The sequence below is a fragment of the Micropterus dolomieu genome, linkage group LG01 (genome assembly GCF_021292245.1).
Source record: "Micropterus dolomieu isolate WLL.071019.BEF.003 ecotype Adirondacks linkage group LG01, ASM2129224v1, whole genome shotgun sequence".
Classification (NCBI taxonomy): Eukaryota; Metazoa; Chordata; class Actinopteri; order Centrarchiformes; family Centrarchidae; genus Micropterus; species Micropterus dolomieu.
Window position 1 is genome coordinate 40,943,845 of NC_060150.1, and position 17,692 is coordinate 40,961,536.

At 38.9% G+C, this 17,692-nt stretch overlaps 1 protein-coding gene and 1 long non-coding RNA gene across 5 annotated transcripts in view; both read left to right on the forward strand.

Moving 5' to 3' along the window:
• The first annotated feature begins 81 nt into the window (after nucleotides 1-81).
• LOC123971050 (ADP-ribosyl cyclase/cyclic ADP-ribose hydrolase 1-like) lies at nucleotides 82-9,463 on the forward strand. The gene is made up of 8 exons (XM_046049594.1): nucleotides 82-407; nucleotides 2,216-2,342; nucleotides 2,450-2,585; nucleotides 3,243-3,325; nucleotides 7,151-7,224; nucleotides 8,373-8,459; nucleotides 8,666-8,749; nucleotides 8,846-9,463. Exons 1-8 carry the CDS (start codon nucleotides 232-234, stop codon nucleotides 8,901-8,903), a joined length of 825 nt encoding a protein of 274 aa, XP_045905550.1. The 5' UTR covers nucleotides 82-231; the 3' UTR covers nucleotides 8,904-9,463.
• Nucleotides 9,464-13,378: 3,915 nt separating this feature from the next.
• The window catches only part of LOC123974793, an 8,693-nt gene continuing 4,379 nt past the window's right edge, over nucleotides 13,379-17,692 (forward strand). For 3 of the 4 annotated variants that reach the window (XR_006825928.1, XR_006825927.1, XR_006825930.1), the window contains exon 1: nucleotides 15,571-15,766. This is a non-coding gene — a long non-coding RNA (uncharacterized LOC123974793). Of the gene's footprint in view, nucleotides 13,486-15,570; nucleotides 15,767-17,692 lie in introns of those variants that run through there. The other variant, XR_006825929.1, reaches the window with a different exon arrangement.

Sequence of the window (17,692 nt, forward strand, 5' to 3'; positions counted from 1 at the left end):
CACCGCTGCTTACCGGCCTTGTTGCGGTCCTCGGACCTCAGTTTGGGCAGCTTCACCACAACCGATAAGAGTCCTTATTGGAGCCGAGCCTACTAGTCCATGAGCCAGTGCACGAGCGCACAGTGATCTCGCCCCTCCAATAATAGACGTCCGAGCACGAGTGAGGAGCCAGCGACATCAACAACAGTTGGGCACCCACACTTCCGCTGACTGGTTTCAGTCGGCTTTCACATGGAGACTGGAGAGGATCGTCCTCCGCAGAAGAAACGGAGGAGATGCTACCTTATTTTAAGTGTCGCTGTCTTTCTTATAATTGCTGTCGTCGCCGTTGCTTTGGGACTGGCACTCCACCAGGGAACAGAGCATCTCAAAACAACGTTTATTTCTAGGTGTGAGAAGTTCAAAGGGTAAGCGTTTCTATTTTTGTATTAAGGGAATGTCATGTAGCCTATACCAAAGCGACAGAGCTTCCTCTCACAACTTGAAGACTGAAAAGAATTACATTAGTAATGTTGTAATTTAAGATAGACTATGTGAAATAATAAATGCATGTTGCAGTAAGTTAGCATAAACACTCCGGTGTTAATTCAATAAACTTCATGATGATTATGAAAGAGAATAGTTTGTGCTGCTGTTGAGCTGTACTGTTTTATACTAACAGGTGTTTTATTATTTTGTCAAAGATGGTAGACTAAATAACAGGAACACCTCTCTGTATTATGCAGTACAGCTGCACCTTCACTACATCCCCCCAAACGTTGAATGAACACCTCTCTAAGACACTTACATTAGAGTGTGTTACTTTGAGCTTTGCCTAATGAATTGGAAACTGAGTGCAGGTTAACTCACAACCTCTAGAAAGCAAAATGCAGAAGTTGTGATTCACTGAATGGGAGCTACAGTGTGTGCTCACTTGCAAGCTTCAGTAATCTTGGCAGGTACCTATGATTCACTTCTTTATTGAAACAGTGTGAGGGGTGTAACAATAGTGCAGAGTCATACAGACAGAGTTGCTTTGGTTTTGTGCCCATAGTCCAATTAAATTGAATAGAAATGTCTGAAAGTAAATTTAATGCTTAATTTGGAGTTCTGTCTGGAGTTGGTGTGTCTGGTATCAGTCAGTGATTATTAATTGACTGGCCTCTTTTCTGCACTCCTACACGTTTGTACATTGTTAGTGTCTGTCCACTACCTACAGCTAATAATAATAAAAAACAAAATTATCACCATAAATGTCAGTATTTCTTTCAGTTTGAAGGCTGTTTTTTTTTCTCCTAAGTGAAATTAGAATTAGCAGATGGTTACTAGTGGTTTTAAAGTATTCTTAATGGTCAAAACACCTTATGCCAAACAGTGGATCACTTAACAAATCTGAGGTAGAACATTCAAAACAACTGTGATAAAATCTTTTTTCCAAAAATATGCATGTGTTAAATAAAGTTAAATCTTTTTTCAGTCACTTTTCCTCAACAAAATAAATATCTTAATAGAAAAATGAAGTGCTATGTGTTCATGATTCAAATAAATTAAATCAACATTTATTGAACATTTGTTTGATTGTTATTGACAAAAATTATATCGCAGTAATTCTAATTATTGTTTTATTTCCCAGCTCTACCTAAAACACTTTACAGTTTTATTCATTTTAATTGTGCCACTAATGACTGGAAATATAATAGGACATATAGGGCAACTGTTCATTTCAACCATGAGTAGCTACTCCTGTCAACTATTTAGAAATCACTTTCACAAAAACAAGTGCTTCACATAATAAATAAAACCAACAGATTAAAGATTACAGAGTAAATTAAAAGTAATTAAGATTGAAATGCACAGCAATTTTATGTTCAAGTGAGGGAGTACACACCCTGTTTCCCTTTCTGTTAAATGCAAACTAGCTAGTTTGTCAGTAAAGGGTTTCCATCAGAATGAGGCTGATCCACAAGCACTATAATATTTCTATGCATTATGAATCATAATTAGGCCAATATTAACGAATAATATGGACTGGTTCTTCTTGACCATATATCCCTACTTGAAATAGTTTCTCTTTTTTCAAGGGTTGGAGAAAATGCCCCGCTGTTGCAAACTAGCAAGTTTGTCAGTAATCTAGTAAATGAACTACTTCAACACAGCCTGGCACCAACACTTTTTCCACCAGGATGACGCTGATCCACATTCCTGAGACTAAGCAGCACTGTCATTTATTTTTCAGATACAGCTGTCAAAAGTTATGGGGTGCGTTTGAACAAGCCTATGTAGGGCGGGACCCTTGTAAAGTTCCTATGGAAGACTATGACCCTCTGATTGCAGCGGCCCCCTTCAAACCTGCATGCAACAGAGTAAACATCACTCAACACAAGACTGTCTGTGTGCACATTATCCAGACTTCTGTTAAAATGCAGAATAACTCATTTAACAATGTGATTTGAACTTTTGGGGGGGTTAGATGATGTTCTGGAGCAAAACGAAGAATGTGGTCCACGACTTCACTGAGAAGAGAGATTGTTTTGTCACCCTGGAGGACACTCTGTTGGGATCTGTGCTGAATGGTCTGACCTGGTGTGGAAAGGAGGGCAGCAGTGGTAAGACTCTTAAAGAAAGAGACGACCTCATAATTGGTCAAAGTTACTGTTCTACATCTAAAAACATATTTTCAGTGATCAGTGGAAATAACTAGTTTTTCACCCCTTAAGCAAAAGACCTCACACGCCTAAAGCAGCTGAAGTCACGTCAAGTTAAGCTTAGCTTAGCACAAAGACTGGAAATGTGCAGAAACAGATGGTTAGCTTGCAGGCGTAGTAACATTCTGCCTGACCATGTTACTCCGAGTTGGTGTTACACTTTGGTTTTTGTTCGGGTTTAACAAACAAGATAAAAACATTAATTTATTAGTGAGTTTTAGAGGTGCTGGTAGCCGGATTTTGTATACGTTGGCTATTTGTTTTCCCGTTTCCAGTCATCGTTCTAAGCTAAGCTAACTAGCGACTGGCTTTAGCTTCAAGACAGCTATTGATCCTCTGTCATAAAATGAATATGTGTATTTCTCAAAATGTTGAACTCCTTTAACTCTCATAGCATGTCTCTAGTGTCATTCATCATTTACTTTCTATCTCAGTGTGGATATGCGACGTCTTGAGGTTTCAGTTTGTTTTACGTGAGCAGCCCACCAAAGCAAATTCTTATCAACCACATTGAATTGGCAGAAAGGAAAAGTGTTGAATCTGTGTGTGTTGTTCCAGAAACATTCACTACCGGCTGCCCAGGATGGACAGACTGTGAGAACAACACTGTTCGCTCATTCTGGAACAAAGCCTCCGCAGCTGTAAGTTAGTAATAAGAAATCACTTGTTAAACATGACAGTCCTGGGATCAAGCAGTGCTTAAAATAAAACATAGAGCATAGATTAAGTAAATCTATCCTCAATATTTGTGATTGTGATGCAGAGGAGAAAAAGAAAAAGGTCGCTCAGCCTGGTTGTTCATCAATGAGGCTTTGTGTTGGTCTCCATGGAGGCACATTGTGGTGCTCTCTCCTGGGCGAGCAGCAGCAACCCACACATTCAGAGCCCTGGTTTGGTTTGACTGGGTTTTATTCTGTGATAAAACTACCAACAGTTTTTTCCACATATTCACCAAAACAATACGCACACAGATTCAAGGACATGGAGAAACACAAAATGACCCATCTTAAACAAACAGCATGTGAAACAGAGTGTTCTGCATAAAACTGAAGCATGGCACAGGATAAAAACACTAAAAGTTAAAATGTCTTCACACACAGATTCACAGTGGAGCAGCAAGTACTGAGCTACACAGTTGGTGTGATAAGGAAAAGTTTAAAGTGCAGCTGAAACAAAAAGTCTAAAATCTTGGTTAGTTTTTTTTCCTTCAGCAAATTATGCAGCAGATTACAGATGCTTAAAGCAACTACAATAATAATATTATTCATATTTTAATTATAACAACGTATAAAATTACAAAGTACCAATTACTTCTCTCAGGAGTTGGTAGAGACCAAAAGCCTAACCCTAACATTCACCAGGTCAATAGCAATATGACTTCAAATCAATGAAACTGGTGCTTAGTCCATAAATCCAACAGAAAGTATAAATCCAAGCATACAGAGGGAAACATTGGGATTAATCCAAAAAACAAGAGACATGAAACTCAGGCAACAATGAACAAGCAACGACTGAGAGGGTAAAACTAAATGAACCAGTGGGAGTGAACATAATTACACACAAAGGAACAGCAGGAAACATTTTTTTATTTTATTCAGGAAGTCCCATTGAGATCAAAAATCTCTTTTACAAGAGAAACTTGGCCAAAGTAGCAGCCATACATAAACACAACATAATAAAATGCTACATATACAACATGACAAAATTCACAATAAAACAAAAATCTAATTTGAGATCTTATTGCAAATTATTCCATGCCCAGGGTGCATAGTAGAACTTTTTTAAATTGCTCAATTTAAAACCAATTTTAAATTGAGCAGAGCAGTTTGTAATGACTGAAACATGAAACACACACCAACCACTCCAGCACCATCGGTAACCACACAAAACAGGGATGTCAGGGTGTAGGCTTCTGGTTGGCTTCTTCATCCCTGCAGCAGGATGCCAGCTTCAACCACTGGAGGTCAGCAAGAACAAGACTTTTAGTTGCTGAGTAGCTCTGCTACTATCAAGATTGTTTTTATTATTCAATTATTGTGCCATTTGTTTTATCGTCTACTCTCTGTAGATTATCTTATGTCTGGTCTGTTATCATGTTTCTTGTCTGCCTTTTAATTATTTTCTCATCTCTCCTTGTGCCTGTTTTTAAGGTTGGTTGTTGGGACTGTGCCCGTATTTATCAAGCTTCTCAGGATTACTCATAACAACACTGCGAAGAACTGACTTAAGAGTAAAACAATTCTTGGCTCAAAGCTGTGCTTAAAAGTTAATTATCAAGCATCATAGTCCTAATTTGAGTGAAGTGTAGGACAAAATCTCAAGTGTCAGTCTGAGAGCTGATTTATGACACTTTGCTTTTTTTTTTTTTTTTGCAGACGTTACTATTTTTATTGATGTGGATTTCCTGTAGCCTTTACCTACATGTGTTTGTCTGAACATACCCATATTATAATTGACAGTTTCACTCTGACTGGCAAAGAACAAAAAAAAAAAAAAAAAAAAAAAAACACCACTTCACATCAAAGATTATGGTGCACACAGGCTGAGAAAAACAGAGAAGTTAGAGATTTAAGAATCTGAGTGTCAGACTCAATAAACAAAACTTTATTACTTATTTTAAGTTTATTTATTAAAAAACAAAATCTGAACTGAATAACCTTGCATAACACACATATGCCTGTGGAGGACAAAAAAAGCCAGTCACCCAATGTATTCCCTTAAAACAAAAAAGGGAAGGAGAAAAAAAAAAAACAGACTAAGAAACAAATATTACTGTATTGTTCCCTCTTGGGTTTCTTCTCTGCAAGCATGAAACTCGAGTGCAACAACAATAAAAGAGCAATCAGTGCATCTCTTCCTCATCTTTCAGTCATTATCAGAAGCCACAGAGTTTGGGTTCATACATATCTCAATGTTTCATACCAGTCCATTATCTTATTTATTTTTCACCTTGATTTAAACGTTTGGTTGACATGATTAAAATAGCGAGGTAAGCAAACCATGCTTGGCAACAGGAGATCATGTTTTCCAAAAATTTCACAAATTCAAGTATCACGCAAACAGGATTTTGGATGATGATGTCGCCAAGGACCAATCACTAAATAGATTTCCTTCTTTAAGAATATTGTCAGATAAATTCACATTGAATGGTGAAATTCCTAAGAGGAGTTTATAGTTTATATTCAACACACATTTAACATAACACAATACATTATGATATAGGCCTACACATTAATAAATGAAAGATAAAAAAAAGGTTTATCTTTATAGGAGCGCCATCAAATTCTCTTCTGTATTGCCGGCTATATGAACTGTGTTTGCTTCTGTCGGATTACAGGCGGTGTTGTAACCGTTCAATCCTGTCAGGTAAATTGCTCTGCACCTCTTTCACGGCTTTAGTGAGAACAGTAGAAGAAATATCCCTTTCATGAGGTTACTGTTACTGTCACTGTTGTTGGGAAGTCGATGAAACGTGTAACAGTGTGTGGAGCTGTAAGTGCTAAAATTGTTTCCATAATTATTTGGCTTGTTGATGGTTGTGAAATCGTCAGCATTGCTGCATTTGTCCTGTGGCAAATAAACAGAGTCATCTACACCTTGAATTTAACTGAAAAGCATTACTGCGTGAAGTCAGTGGTGAGATGACATCCTTCACCAACTCGCTGACAAAGTTTATGCCTGCGCGCTCTGACCCCGTCTTATTAACTGCGCGTTGTCAGAATTCTTCCTCTCCTCTCCGCATGTCTGTGTCTCCTCAGTGCCATCACAGGCCCTACTGGCTACTCCTAACCACTTGAGAGACCTCTCAAGCTGTCTTAAATAACTGGGAGAATAAGAGTGATTCTTAGCTTTGAGAAATTTGATAACTTGCTTTTATTGTTAAGTTTAAAAGTAGGAGTAAATTTCATGAATTCTCAGCACTTAAGACTAAAATGGCACTTTGAGAAGCTTGATAAATACCAGCCCTGAATCCTCTGTCTATCGTTTTATGTTTTTATTTAATCTCAGCACTCTTTCCCAGGCGAGAGGCGGGGTACACGCTGGACAGGTAGCCAGTCGGTTGCAGGGCACAGAAACAACCAACCACTCACATTTACACCTGAGGGCAATTTAGAGTCAGCAATTAACCCATTAACCTGCCTTTCTTTGGACGGTGGGAGAAAGCTGGAGCACAGCGCAGGGTGGATCATAGCAAATTAGAAGAAGATTATTCACTGGAGTCCCATAGCTGCTTTAATAAAGTGATGGCTAAAATTATGGCAACATTATGGCGTGGAGAAGGGATGTGGATCCATCCCATATGTCAGTGTAACTTTAATATTAACACAGCCTCTTTCTCGTATGTAATAACAGATTATTCTACATATGGGGATTCCCACAGTATCTTGCTTATTTTAGCATTCTGAAGGGAGTCTGTAGTCTAAATCTAAAGTGCACTTTCTTTAACATCATCTCCATGTCTGTAGTTTGCAGACAGTGCATGTGGTGATGTCACAGCAATGCTAAATGGATCCATTGCCACACCGTTCAGTCCTGTCAGGTAAGTTGCTCTGCACTTCTTTCACGGCTTTAGTGAGAACAGTAGAAGAAATACCCCTTTCATGAAGTTACTGAACGCAAGAAAAAAGGTTGATAGTGACAGACACGCTAATCAGATCTTGACACTGTTACATCTTCATGTGGCTCAAGCCCAGAGGTGAAGAGAGGAGTAACAAATATAAATGAAAGCCAAGCCAAAAGAAACAGGATACAGATTATGTGCAAACAAGATAACAAACCTCAAACAGAAGACTTTACCTAGGGAGTATGCCAGCCCACAGCTCCGCTAGTCCCAAGCACACAGCTCCACGCAGCTCTACTCCTGTGCTCCCAAACACCACCACCACTACTACTACTACTACCATCTAACCCACTGGTCGGCAGCCACACAGGCTAGCCCCACAATACCAGCCTCCCACGCCGCCCTCTCAAGACCAGCCACATAGCCTTGTTCTCTTATCCTCTAGGTACTGATTGGGGAATCAGGGGAAGCTGCTGCCAATCACTAGTTGGCAGCTGCCAGGCTGGAGGGGGAAGGGCAGTACCTGGAGAACTACAGGACCGGACAGGATAGGGCCGTAATATAATAACATCTTATGCATCTTGTTCCTTTGTGTCATCTGTGTTGTAATCTGGTAACAAAGAGCACAAGACGACCACACGTAAGGGTCATTTTGACCCATTTAGTAAAAACAAAACTATTTCTGTTGAGGTGTGATTATTTTCATTATCAGTTAATCTGTAGATTATTTGCTTAATTAATCATTGAGTCAATAAAATGACATTTTATGAAATGCCTATCACAATTTCCCTAAAGCACAAGTTGATGTCAGCAGAAAGCTTGTTATGTCAGACAAACACCCCAAAAGCTACAAAAATCAAACAACTATTACATAAGAAAACAACTGAGTGACTCTTGTATCAATTTAACCTTTAATCATCATGTTTCTGAATCATTTAGATGTATGCAGATTTCATTGGGATTTAGTTCTCTGACCAATTTCCCGATAAACATTTTAAGGCGCTCTGCAGCAAGGAAATTACATGAAAGAACTTGTGCACTTTAGAAATATAAATGTATAGTTTAGAACCATATCGGCTGTTTATCAACTTTAAACTCTCTGAATTGTACTCTATTTTTGTTGCCAGTATTTTTGGAAGCATTGAGGTGAAGAGGTTCAACTCCACCAGGATGACAAGTCTGAATGTTATTCTGGTCACACAGAAGGACACTGGGTAAGATTTTCTTTGTATACACAAGACTACTGAAACACTATTGTCCTTGTTGATTTTGAATGTGATATCACATAAATGTTCTGCAAGTTCTTCCACAGTGGCTCAATTTTGGGGTATGACCATAGACTGTATAGGGTATGACACACAAAGACAAACTTATACTCTGATAATTGATCCCAAAGTTGTGTTTTCTGTATCCTCTTCAGGACAAACTGCACAAATGCATCTTTAAAAGATTTACAGAAAGAGATGAAGAAAGGAATTAAATACAACTGCAAGGAAGTGACTGAGTAAGTACAACATGTTTGTGTAAGTGGACATGATCACGTGTATGTTTCTGTCCTCACACAGTTTCTAGACTGTATGATGTTTGTCTCTCTCTGCAGAGCTCAGATCCAGGAGTGCAGCTCCCACCCAGAGAAACCCTGTGGAGCCTGTTGGTGAAGATATGAAGATGAAACTGTCTGAAAAGACGAGACACAAACCAACTAGCTATAACTAGCTATTCGTTTTCGTTTTTGTTCAGTCTTTGCAAATCATCAAGTATTTTGGAAATGTTATGTTCTACCTGTGGGCCAGTTTGACATAATGTGAAATGCGTCTTTATATATAAATGTCACAGATTCATTTTTAAAAAACATGATAATGCACCTTTGTATCTTTATTGAAAATGTTCGGGATGTGATGGGGAAGCTTTTTTTTTAAGTGTAAAAAGAGTTTCGGTTGATTGTCATGTACATAGGGTAAAATTGCAGTGCTGCTTTCTAATCACGTTCAGCTGACAATCTCACTCCTACCTGGTGGCAGAATTTTAAACGATTTTTAATAAAATATTTAATAGCTTGTGAAATTTTCTTTGGATTCTACAGTGTGATAACGACTGCCTGAGTGAAATCAACATATTTTATCACCCATACCAAAAAGACATCAAAATAAATACAATTAAATTAAACTCGAAAAGAGACAGGGATTTATGATCACCCCCAATAAACAAAGACATGTTATCATGTGATCATGCAATATTCCACGTTTAGTTCACGTGACGACAAGCAGTGATTGGTTAGTGATCAGTTCCAGTTTTTTTTGATGTTTTGGAACACTTTGTGTTATATGCCACTATGTTGTCCTGTAGCTCTGAGTGTGATGCATTTATTTGCATTGACCATATATACAATGTGGCTCTCCGGCTCTGGTGTAAAGAGTCGATCTTGCAATTCTGTAAAAACATTTGATTGGTTTTACAGTACAGATCCTTGTCTTTACAGTAGCTATTACTGAACCAGTCCTAGTGCTGGACAGCACTTAACGCTTCTCATTTCAAAATAGCCAGATAATATCTGCAATAGTAAAGTGGCTCAGATTTTAATCTGTTGCCCAGCCTCCCTCAAGATCATCCCGTAGTTGACAACAGTGCCTCTGATTTCACCAGTTATGTTCCTGACTCCCCTCTTCCTTCCTGGTCCTCTCCTTCTCCCCCATTCTACTTGATTCTGCCCTCTCCTCCTCATTCTCTTCCTGATCCTACTTTCTTCACCTCCTTGTTCATGTCCTTCTGTGCCTCCTCCAATTCTTACCCCTCTAAAACCTCCATTGTAAGCCAAACCAAATGTTTACATTATGTATAGTGCTCAAGCTCTGGTTGGTATGTGAACTAAAAATCTAAAAGTATTTTCATGGCAAAATAGTGTAGAAAAAAATATATAAATAAGAATGTTTTCAATTTTGATAATAGTGCGTTATTGAATTGCAAACTGAGTATTATAATTTATATAACCCTTTCCCCAGATTTAATGGTTAGAATTAAACCCCATTCAAAGCTCCCTTTTATATAAAAAGTGCTGAAGGAATACAATTATGCATAGTTGCTTTTTCCACAAAACACAGAAAAGTAAGTAGTAAAAGGAAATTTTATTTGGCTCAAGAGATTCAAGTTATCACTTAACACCAAAAAATCTCATTAAGAAGCTGGAAATGGAGAATGTTCAACATTATTGCAAAAAAGAATAGAAACAAATTGTTGCTGGTTAATTATCTGATCAAGCAGTCAATTATTTTGTCTATGTATAGCTTTATGCATTTTGTGTCAAATGTAGAAATGACGGCAGATGTTGCGAGAAGATGATAAAGGGAACTTGAATTGTAGTAATGGTATTTGTATTTTTGAGGACTATCTGGAAATGGGCATTTTGTAAATTTTAAGTTTACTAGTAGTAATTTTGATTGAGGAAAATTTACTCAAAAAAATGAATTGTGCTCAAATACTAATGGAAACTCAGAGTATAAGTTGTGCAGAATTACATTTATTGATTGAATAAGCATCACTGAATCAATGTAATTTGCAGGGATATGTTTGGATTTATTCCCTGAAAATCGGACCTACGTGAATCATGTAGATCTGTAATTATAAAAAAGGGAGGGGGCGGTACAGGAGCTGGCCGAGTGAAATGGAAAGGATTTGAGGAAATCTACAGGCTGACGTGTGTAAAGTTTTCTTCCTTTCCAAGTATCAACAAGGTATTTTCGACAGCTGTAAGTAACATTGTTACCATTATTTTGTCAGTCTAAGATGCAAAGAACATTGTCGTCTGTTGTAAACTTTGTGCGACCAGCGCTTAACCACGAAAAATTCTACATTGACTTAGGCTAATTGACGCATCAGCTAATGTAAAACAGCAACTTGAAACTCGGTAAGAAACTCCGGCCGCTACTGCCAGTGATGCTTGGACTCAGCGGGAGAGTGTGGCGTTATATCAGTAGCCTAATAAATAGCGTGGCTAATATTTTTTTTTAAGGAGTAGCCTATGCAGAGTAACTAGGTAATAGCTATATTCTGAGTAGCTTGCCCAACACTGAGTTGACAATAAGCATCGGATAAATTGGGCATGATTTGATTATTGCTTGTTATAGGCTATGTGTAATGTTTAGTTTGACTTCGTTGTGGATTAATCAATCATAGCCTACATACAAGTTGCTGTATGAATGGGTGCTTTTTAAGTCTTTATGTCCTTATGTTAAAGGTTTGTCAAGTTATAAAATTTCTTGTGAATGGTTGTGACGGGGTTTATATAAGGCCTTTTCAGACGGCTTTAATCCGCGGGGTCGCTCTGCGCTCCTCATCAACAGACAGGCAAACAAGCACTCCGCAAGGTAACCATGGCAGCGGCTTCTGTGTAACTGGCACGATCCCGTGAAACTGTGGCGGTCGTTCTTGTCTCACGCACACGCCCGCCCGCTGCCAGAGTTGAAATGCCAAACATTTTCCTACGGTTTATCAATAGACAGAGACTGATGTGGCTTTGATCCGTGTTTCCTGAATAATGTTGAGCAGTTAGGACACCAGGTCTTAAACAGGCAACAACCTTTGCTGCTGTCTCTTCTACTAAACTAAACTAATTTGAAAGTTAGTAGTTGTTAGTTATACAGTCAATTATTTCATGCTGCATGTTGCACATTTAGCTGTTGAGGCTTGGTAAAAAATAAATACAAAATAATTATTATTATAGAGGTGGCGAAGGGGCACTTGTCTTTGATTCCCACTGCAACACATCCACCAAATAAGTTATTGTCATGGGTCCTGCTTTACATCCATTTACTCCAGTAGAGCCGCTGCCAGTTTTATGGGGGGGTCTCAGTGTGTATATATATAATCACAATGCCTGAATTTGGTATGTGGAAATTAAAGGTTTTTTAAAAATGTATTTAAGGTTTACTCAAATATTACCACTAAGTTTGAGGTATGTAGTCTGAGTATTCTGAACTTATTTAGAGTGTGGTAAATGGTTACAAGTGTTAATTGTTTCAGAAATAGCCCTTCAATAATGGTTAGTCTTTAAGCACTGAGGAAAAACCTAAGAAATTAGTGTTTGCACATGTGTGATCTGGGCCAGTATTTAGCTTCTCACAGTGCCATTTTAGTCTTCAGTGCTGAGACTTCATGAAATTTACTCCTTCTTCTAAACTCAAGAATAAAAGCAAGTTATCAAATTTCTTAAAGCTAAGAATCACTCTTACACTCCCAGTTATTTAAGACAGCTCGAGAGGTCTCAAGTGGTTAGGAGCTGCCAGTAGGGGCTTGTGATGGCACTGTAGAGATGCGTTTTCAGCTAAACTGAAGTTGGTGCCTTTGCCACAGGTCAAATGCAGCAATGCTGATGATTTTGGCCCGTCACAACCATCAATAAGCCGAATTGCCATGGAAACAATTATGGCACTTTGGCTACAGCAAACACAATTCATGCAAATAGCCGGCTTCACAGGACTATAGGCTCAATTCAGGCTGATCTCACAGAAATATTGCTTGCACTCATATGAAGATGAACTTTTTATCTTTATTGTGTAGGCTATATCATAATGTATTCTCTTGAATTCTTTATTAAATGTGTGAGTATAAATTCCTTAGGAATTTCATAATTCAATGTGAATTTATCTGAGAATATTCCTAAATAGGGAAATCTATTCAGTGATTTCCTCTTGGTTACATTGTCATCCAAAATCCTGTTTGGGCACAGCAAAGTGTTGTGAATCAGCTCAAAGACTGACCTGACATAAGATTTAGTCCTACACTTCACTCATATTAGGACTATGATGCTTGATAACTGTTAAGCACAAGTTTGAGCCAAGAATTTTTTTACTCTTAAGTCAGTCCTTAGTGGTGTTCTTAGCATTTTGATAGGTTGCGTTTGGAAACCAAAGTAAGCCACTTCCTGTTCATTTAAGTTTGGTCAAATCTTACCTCTCTGTCAGACACAGATAATAGGCTACAGATTTATGCGCACAGCCTTTGACCACTGGTAGGGAGCCAGTGATAGCACTCCTATTAACAGCTCTGTGTGATCAAAACTTTCTCAGAAATGTTATTTTATAGAAGGAGCTTTTAAATGGGGTGTAAAATATATAGTGGCCATCGTTGGGGCTCTCATCGCCGTGATCGTCTTTAACGGTTCTACTGGTAGCCGCTTCCTCAAACAGGCAAGTTCAAAGCAGCATTCAAGGAGGAATGTGAGACGTTTGATCCACAAAACACACGGTAAGCATCTCTACTACAGCTGCGCCACGGTTTTGGTGCAGATGTGCCGAATTCTAATTTCTGCTGAAAAGAGGTGAATGCAAATTTCGGCAGGTAGCCTACAACATCTGTTTTGTTGTCTTATTATGCACTCGCCTCTTAGAGTCCTTGTCAGTCACTTGCTCACTTTGCTCATTGATCAAACGCGGTAATCACCCCATCTGAATCTCAATGAATGCTACTTCTAAGCGTAATAAAATACTAACGACTCTAAACGTTCAAAATATATACTTCGAATAATTTATCATAGTTCATCCCCACGAAGGATGATATAGCGTTTAAAAGCAGTATTTGGAGGTGCATGCACTTCTCGGCAGGAATGCAACACTCGGCATAACACCGGTCCTCAGCCTTGCGTCACACTGGAAGCGTTTCAGCCTGCCCCAGGTTATTGACTTCTTTGTCATTTTGTGTGCTTCTACTACCGATCACAGGTCTCTGAACAGTTTCCCTCGTTACTTGCCGGGCTGAATTTCCCACTTGGGGCACTTCAGAATAAGAGCGTTTTGCCTACCTGATTTTGCTGAATTGTTTAGATTTAGTTGATTTGGTAAGTTGTCCTTAATTTTTTTGCTTCTACCATGGTTAAGACTACATAGTTTAACTTTCTTTTTTGGTCTCTTTTGACTGTGTTTATTGATATACCAACCTGGAGTCTGCACAAGGTATTTTATTTTGAAAATCGACCGGATTCTCTATGCCGTTTCTGTGTCTGACTTCCTGCACGGCTCATCTGCTCTCTGCTGCTTGACGCATCTTCCGGTTTTTTGATTACATTGTACATCATTTCAGGGGTAGCATATTCTGATTCAGAAGGGGATATTCTGATAGGGGATATTAGTCTATCAAATAATGCTCCCACTACAGAATCATTTTATATTGCACCACTTCTCACTCCATGTATACTTTATGGAGATGGGGAGCATGTTGAAAGACTATATTATACATATACCACCATTTAGCCTATTTAAGATGTATATATTCTGATAGACTTTTATAATTTTGTTTTGCTATTGCTGACGATCAGCCACTGCCTCGACAGCATGCCCCACAGCAAGGTTGCACACAGGTTGCGCAGATTTATGGGTGTGGAAACAGACCAACCTTGTGGGTCATGTGCATGCGCAGAACCATTAAGTAGCACATCTCGATAGGTAGCATAAGGGAACTGAGCCGCTTCTGGGACGCGCTGTAGCGCTTCTGGTGTGAGCACAATGGCAGCGATTAGGTACGGCAGCTGTGGCACACCCCGCCTGTCTGGGTACGTCCCTTATATGTATTGCAACAGAATAGGTCTAATTAACGTTTCATCTATTAAGCATTTATTTTTATAGCTGTGAAGAAATATTGGATATCTTCATCGACAAGCCTTTTTAGGGAAGGAGTCATGTGGCTTTCCTGAGCAAGACTATGATCTAGTCTTTGCCAAGATCCCCTTCACACATCCATGCAGCAAAGTAAACATCTGTTTGTGTCACAGGCTTTTGTACATTCCCTAAGCTTCATAATCCAAATGTCATGTGTTTAACAATGTAATATCATATTGTGTGGGTTAGACAATGCTCTGGAGAACACTAAAGAATTGGTCCATGACTTTACTGGGAAGACTCGTTGTTTTAGCACACTGGAGGACACTTTGTTGGGATCTGTGTTGGATGATCTGGAATGGTGTGGAAGGAAGGGCAGCAACAATTCATCATGCACTGTGCAATAACTTACAAGTGGGACCAGTTCAGGCTACAAATGATCAACTTGCATGCATGAAATACAGCAAATCACAATAATAACGCGTTGAACAACACAGAAGAACAGTGGCAGCAGCTGTACTTGTACCATATTTGTAACATTATAGTATCTGACATGTAAACATCTGCATTAGTAGTGGTCTGAAAAACTTAAGACCAGCGCTGCTGCACTATTCAGTGTGAAACAATATTGTTGCCAGTGAATGATTAAAAGTATATAATTACAGAAGCATTTTTTAAAATGTCTAACATGTTCTTTTTCTGCTTGGTCTGCTTCTGAAGATTGGAATACATCCTGATATTAATTACAATTAGTTTTTATGAGGTGTTCTTTGTGAAGTCTATAAACAGAAGAAGTAGTAAACTGAAGAAGTGAGTGACTAACATTTTTAAACATGTTCTCTGTGTGTGTGTGTGCTATTTTAGAAACATTCATTAGACTTTGCAAACGCAAGGAAAACCCTGTTAATTCCATCTGGAAAAAAGCGTCTGCTAAGGTGAGTGCCACCAAATACATTCATTCTTGGCTCAGTCAGTACTAAACATGACGTGTTTGAGGGGCCTAAGTAAAAGCAAAGAAAGACAAAGGTCTCCTGGCCTGGTTCCTCATTGCTGAGGCTTTGTGTTGGTCTGGTTGCAGGAGCCCTCTTATAGATTCACATTAGTTGCTAATAGCATCTTTAGGAAACATACAGCACAGTTGGTGTGACATGAGGGGACCTTGCTTCACCTTAGAAAATGTACACATGCAATTTATATTGCTGGGTTAGTCAAGTTCATATGGCGTGGAGGACGGGCGGGTGTTCAAAAATGTAGCTAATGATTAGTTTATGATTTAACACAGTAATGAGTGGAAAAACATATCAGGAAGGACTTAGTTATTTAAGAATTGTTAGCACTTAGCTAATAATTCCTAATGTCAGATCAGCCTGTTCTCATGTTCAGGCGTCACATATACACTCTTTGGAAAAACTGTGTCTATTGTACGCAAAAACGGCGATTTTGCGTGTTTAGTGGACGCCCCCAGGTACATGTGTATGAGACGCATCCAGCCCACGTGTGTATGTGACGCCCCGGGGTGACCGGAAGTGCTAGTAGCGCTGTGTCCGCCTCAATATGATTGTTTTAGTCAACCAAGGGTTAGTGGTCGTGGTGGTGGTTTAAATGTCAAATACACTGTGATGAATTTAACTCCTTTGAAGTTCTCACTCTTAAAGTTGCAGCCCTCCAACTTATAATATTTGTTATAATTTATCGCCTCCCAAAACCACCGGGAGGATTTTTATCAGAACTTCCTGAATTTTTATCTACTCTGGTTTTAAATTATGACAGAATTGTTCTTTGTGGCCGAGTTTTAATATTCATGTTGATGACCCCAACAATATTAATGCAACTGACTTCTTAAATTTGGCCACTTCTTTTAACTTTAAACAACATGTCAAAGGGCAAACCCATAACCGTGGTCATACACTGGACTTGGTTTTTACCCTGGGTGTCAGCATTTCCTCGGTGGAATTAGTGGACATGACCATATCTCACCACAGATGTATTGTTTTTAGCTGCGATTCGCCTGTTACTCATGCCGCCTCACCAAGCTCCGTGTGTTGTCGCATCTTTCATGAACAAAGTGTTTCAAAGTCGATCACTTCAATCATATCTGCTTGTTGTCACTAAAGCCTAAAAAGGGAATGCAGGAAAGCAGAGCGCAGATGGAAAAAATCCAGTGTCCAAGTCCATTACCTCAGTCTGAAGGATTTATTAATTAACTACAATAACATGGTTAAGGATGCGAGAACACACTATTTTTCTGAACTCATTACTACACATAAACACAATCCCAGGTTTCTGTTTAAGACTGTGGATCAGCTGGTAAACCCAACCCCTCCTTGTGCCTCAGCTGGAAGTAATGATGACTGAATTGTTTTTCTTATTTTACCAATAAGGTAAATAAGCCTCTATTACCCCCATGGCCTCTTACTCCGAGGTCCCTCACCAGCAACAAGAGAGTTTTAACCAGTTTTATCCCATCGACTTGTCTGAGCTTTTAAAAACAGTATCACAAATGAGAGTGTCCTCCAGCCCACTTGATGTAATACCTACAAAGTTTTTACTGAAAGTAATAGATTCTGTTGGGCCCCATTTGATCTCTGTTTTTAACAGCTCCCTATCTACTGGTTGTGTCCCTGATTATTTTAAAATGGCTTTTCAAAACTGCCTTTTATTGCAAAGATTCTAGAAAGAATTATGTCCAAACAGCTGCTCACCAATGACCTTTTTAATGTCTGCTGATGAAGGTATGTGCTCAGTCCTGGTACTCCTGGACCTTAGCGCTGCTTTTGACACCATTGATCACAACATCATGTTAGACAGACTGAGGCACTGGGCGGGGATCTCTGGTACTGCCCTAGAATGGTTTTCATCCT

Excerpts from the sequence above, each read along its gene's own strand:
- LOC123971050 (XM_046049594.1), top strand. The coding sequence starts at position 232 with ATGGAGACTGGAGAGGATCGTCCTCCGCAGAAGAAACGGAGGAGATGC. Across the intron at positions 3,326-7,150 it reads GGAACAAAGCCTCCGCAGCT|TTTGCAGACAGTGCATGTGG; the intron begins GTAAGTTAGTAA and ends CCATGTCTGTAG. Across the intron at positions 8,460-8,665 it reads GTCACACAGAAGGACACTGG|GACAAACTGCACAAATGCAT; the intron begins GTAAGATTTTCT and ends TATCCTCTTCAG.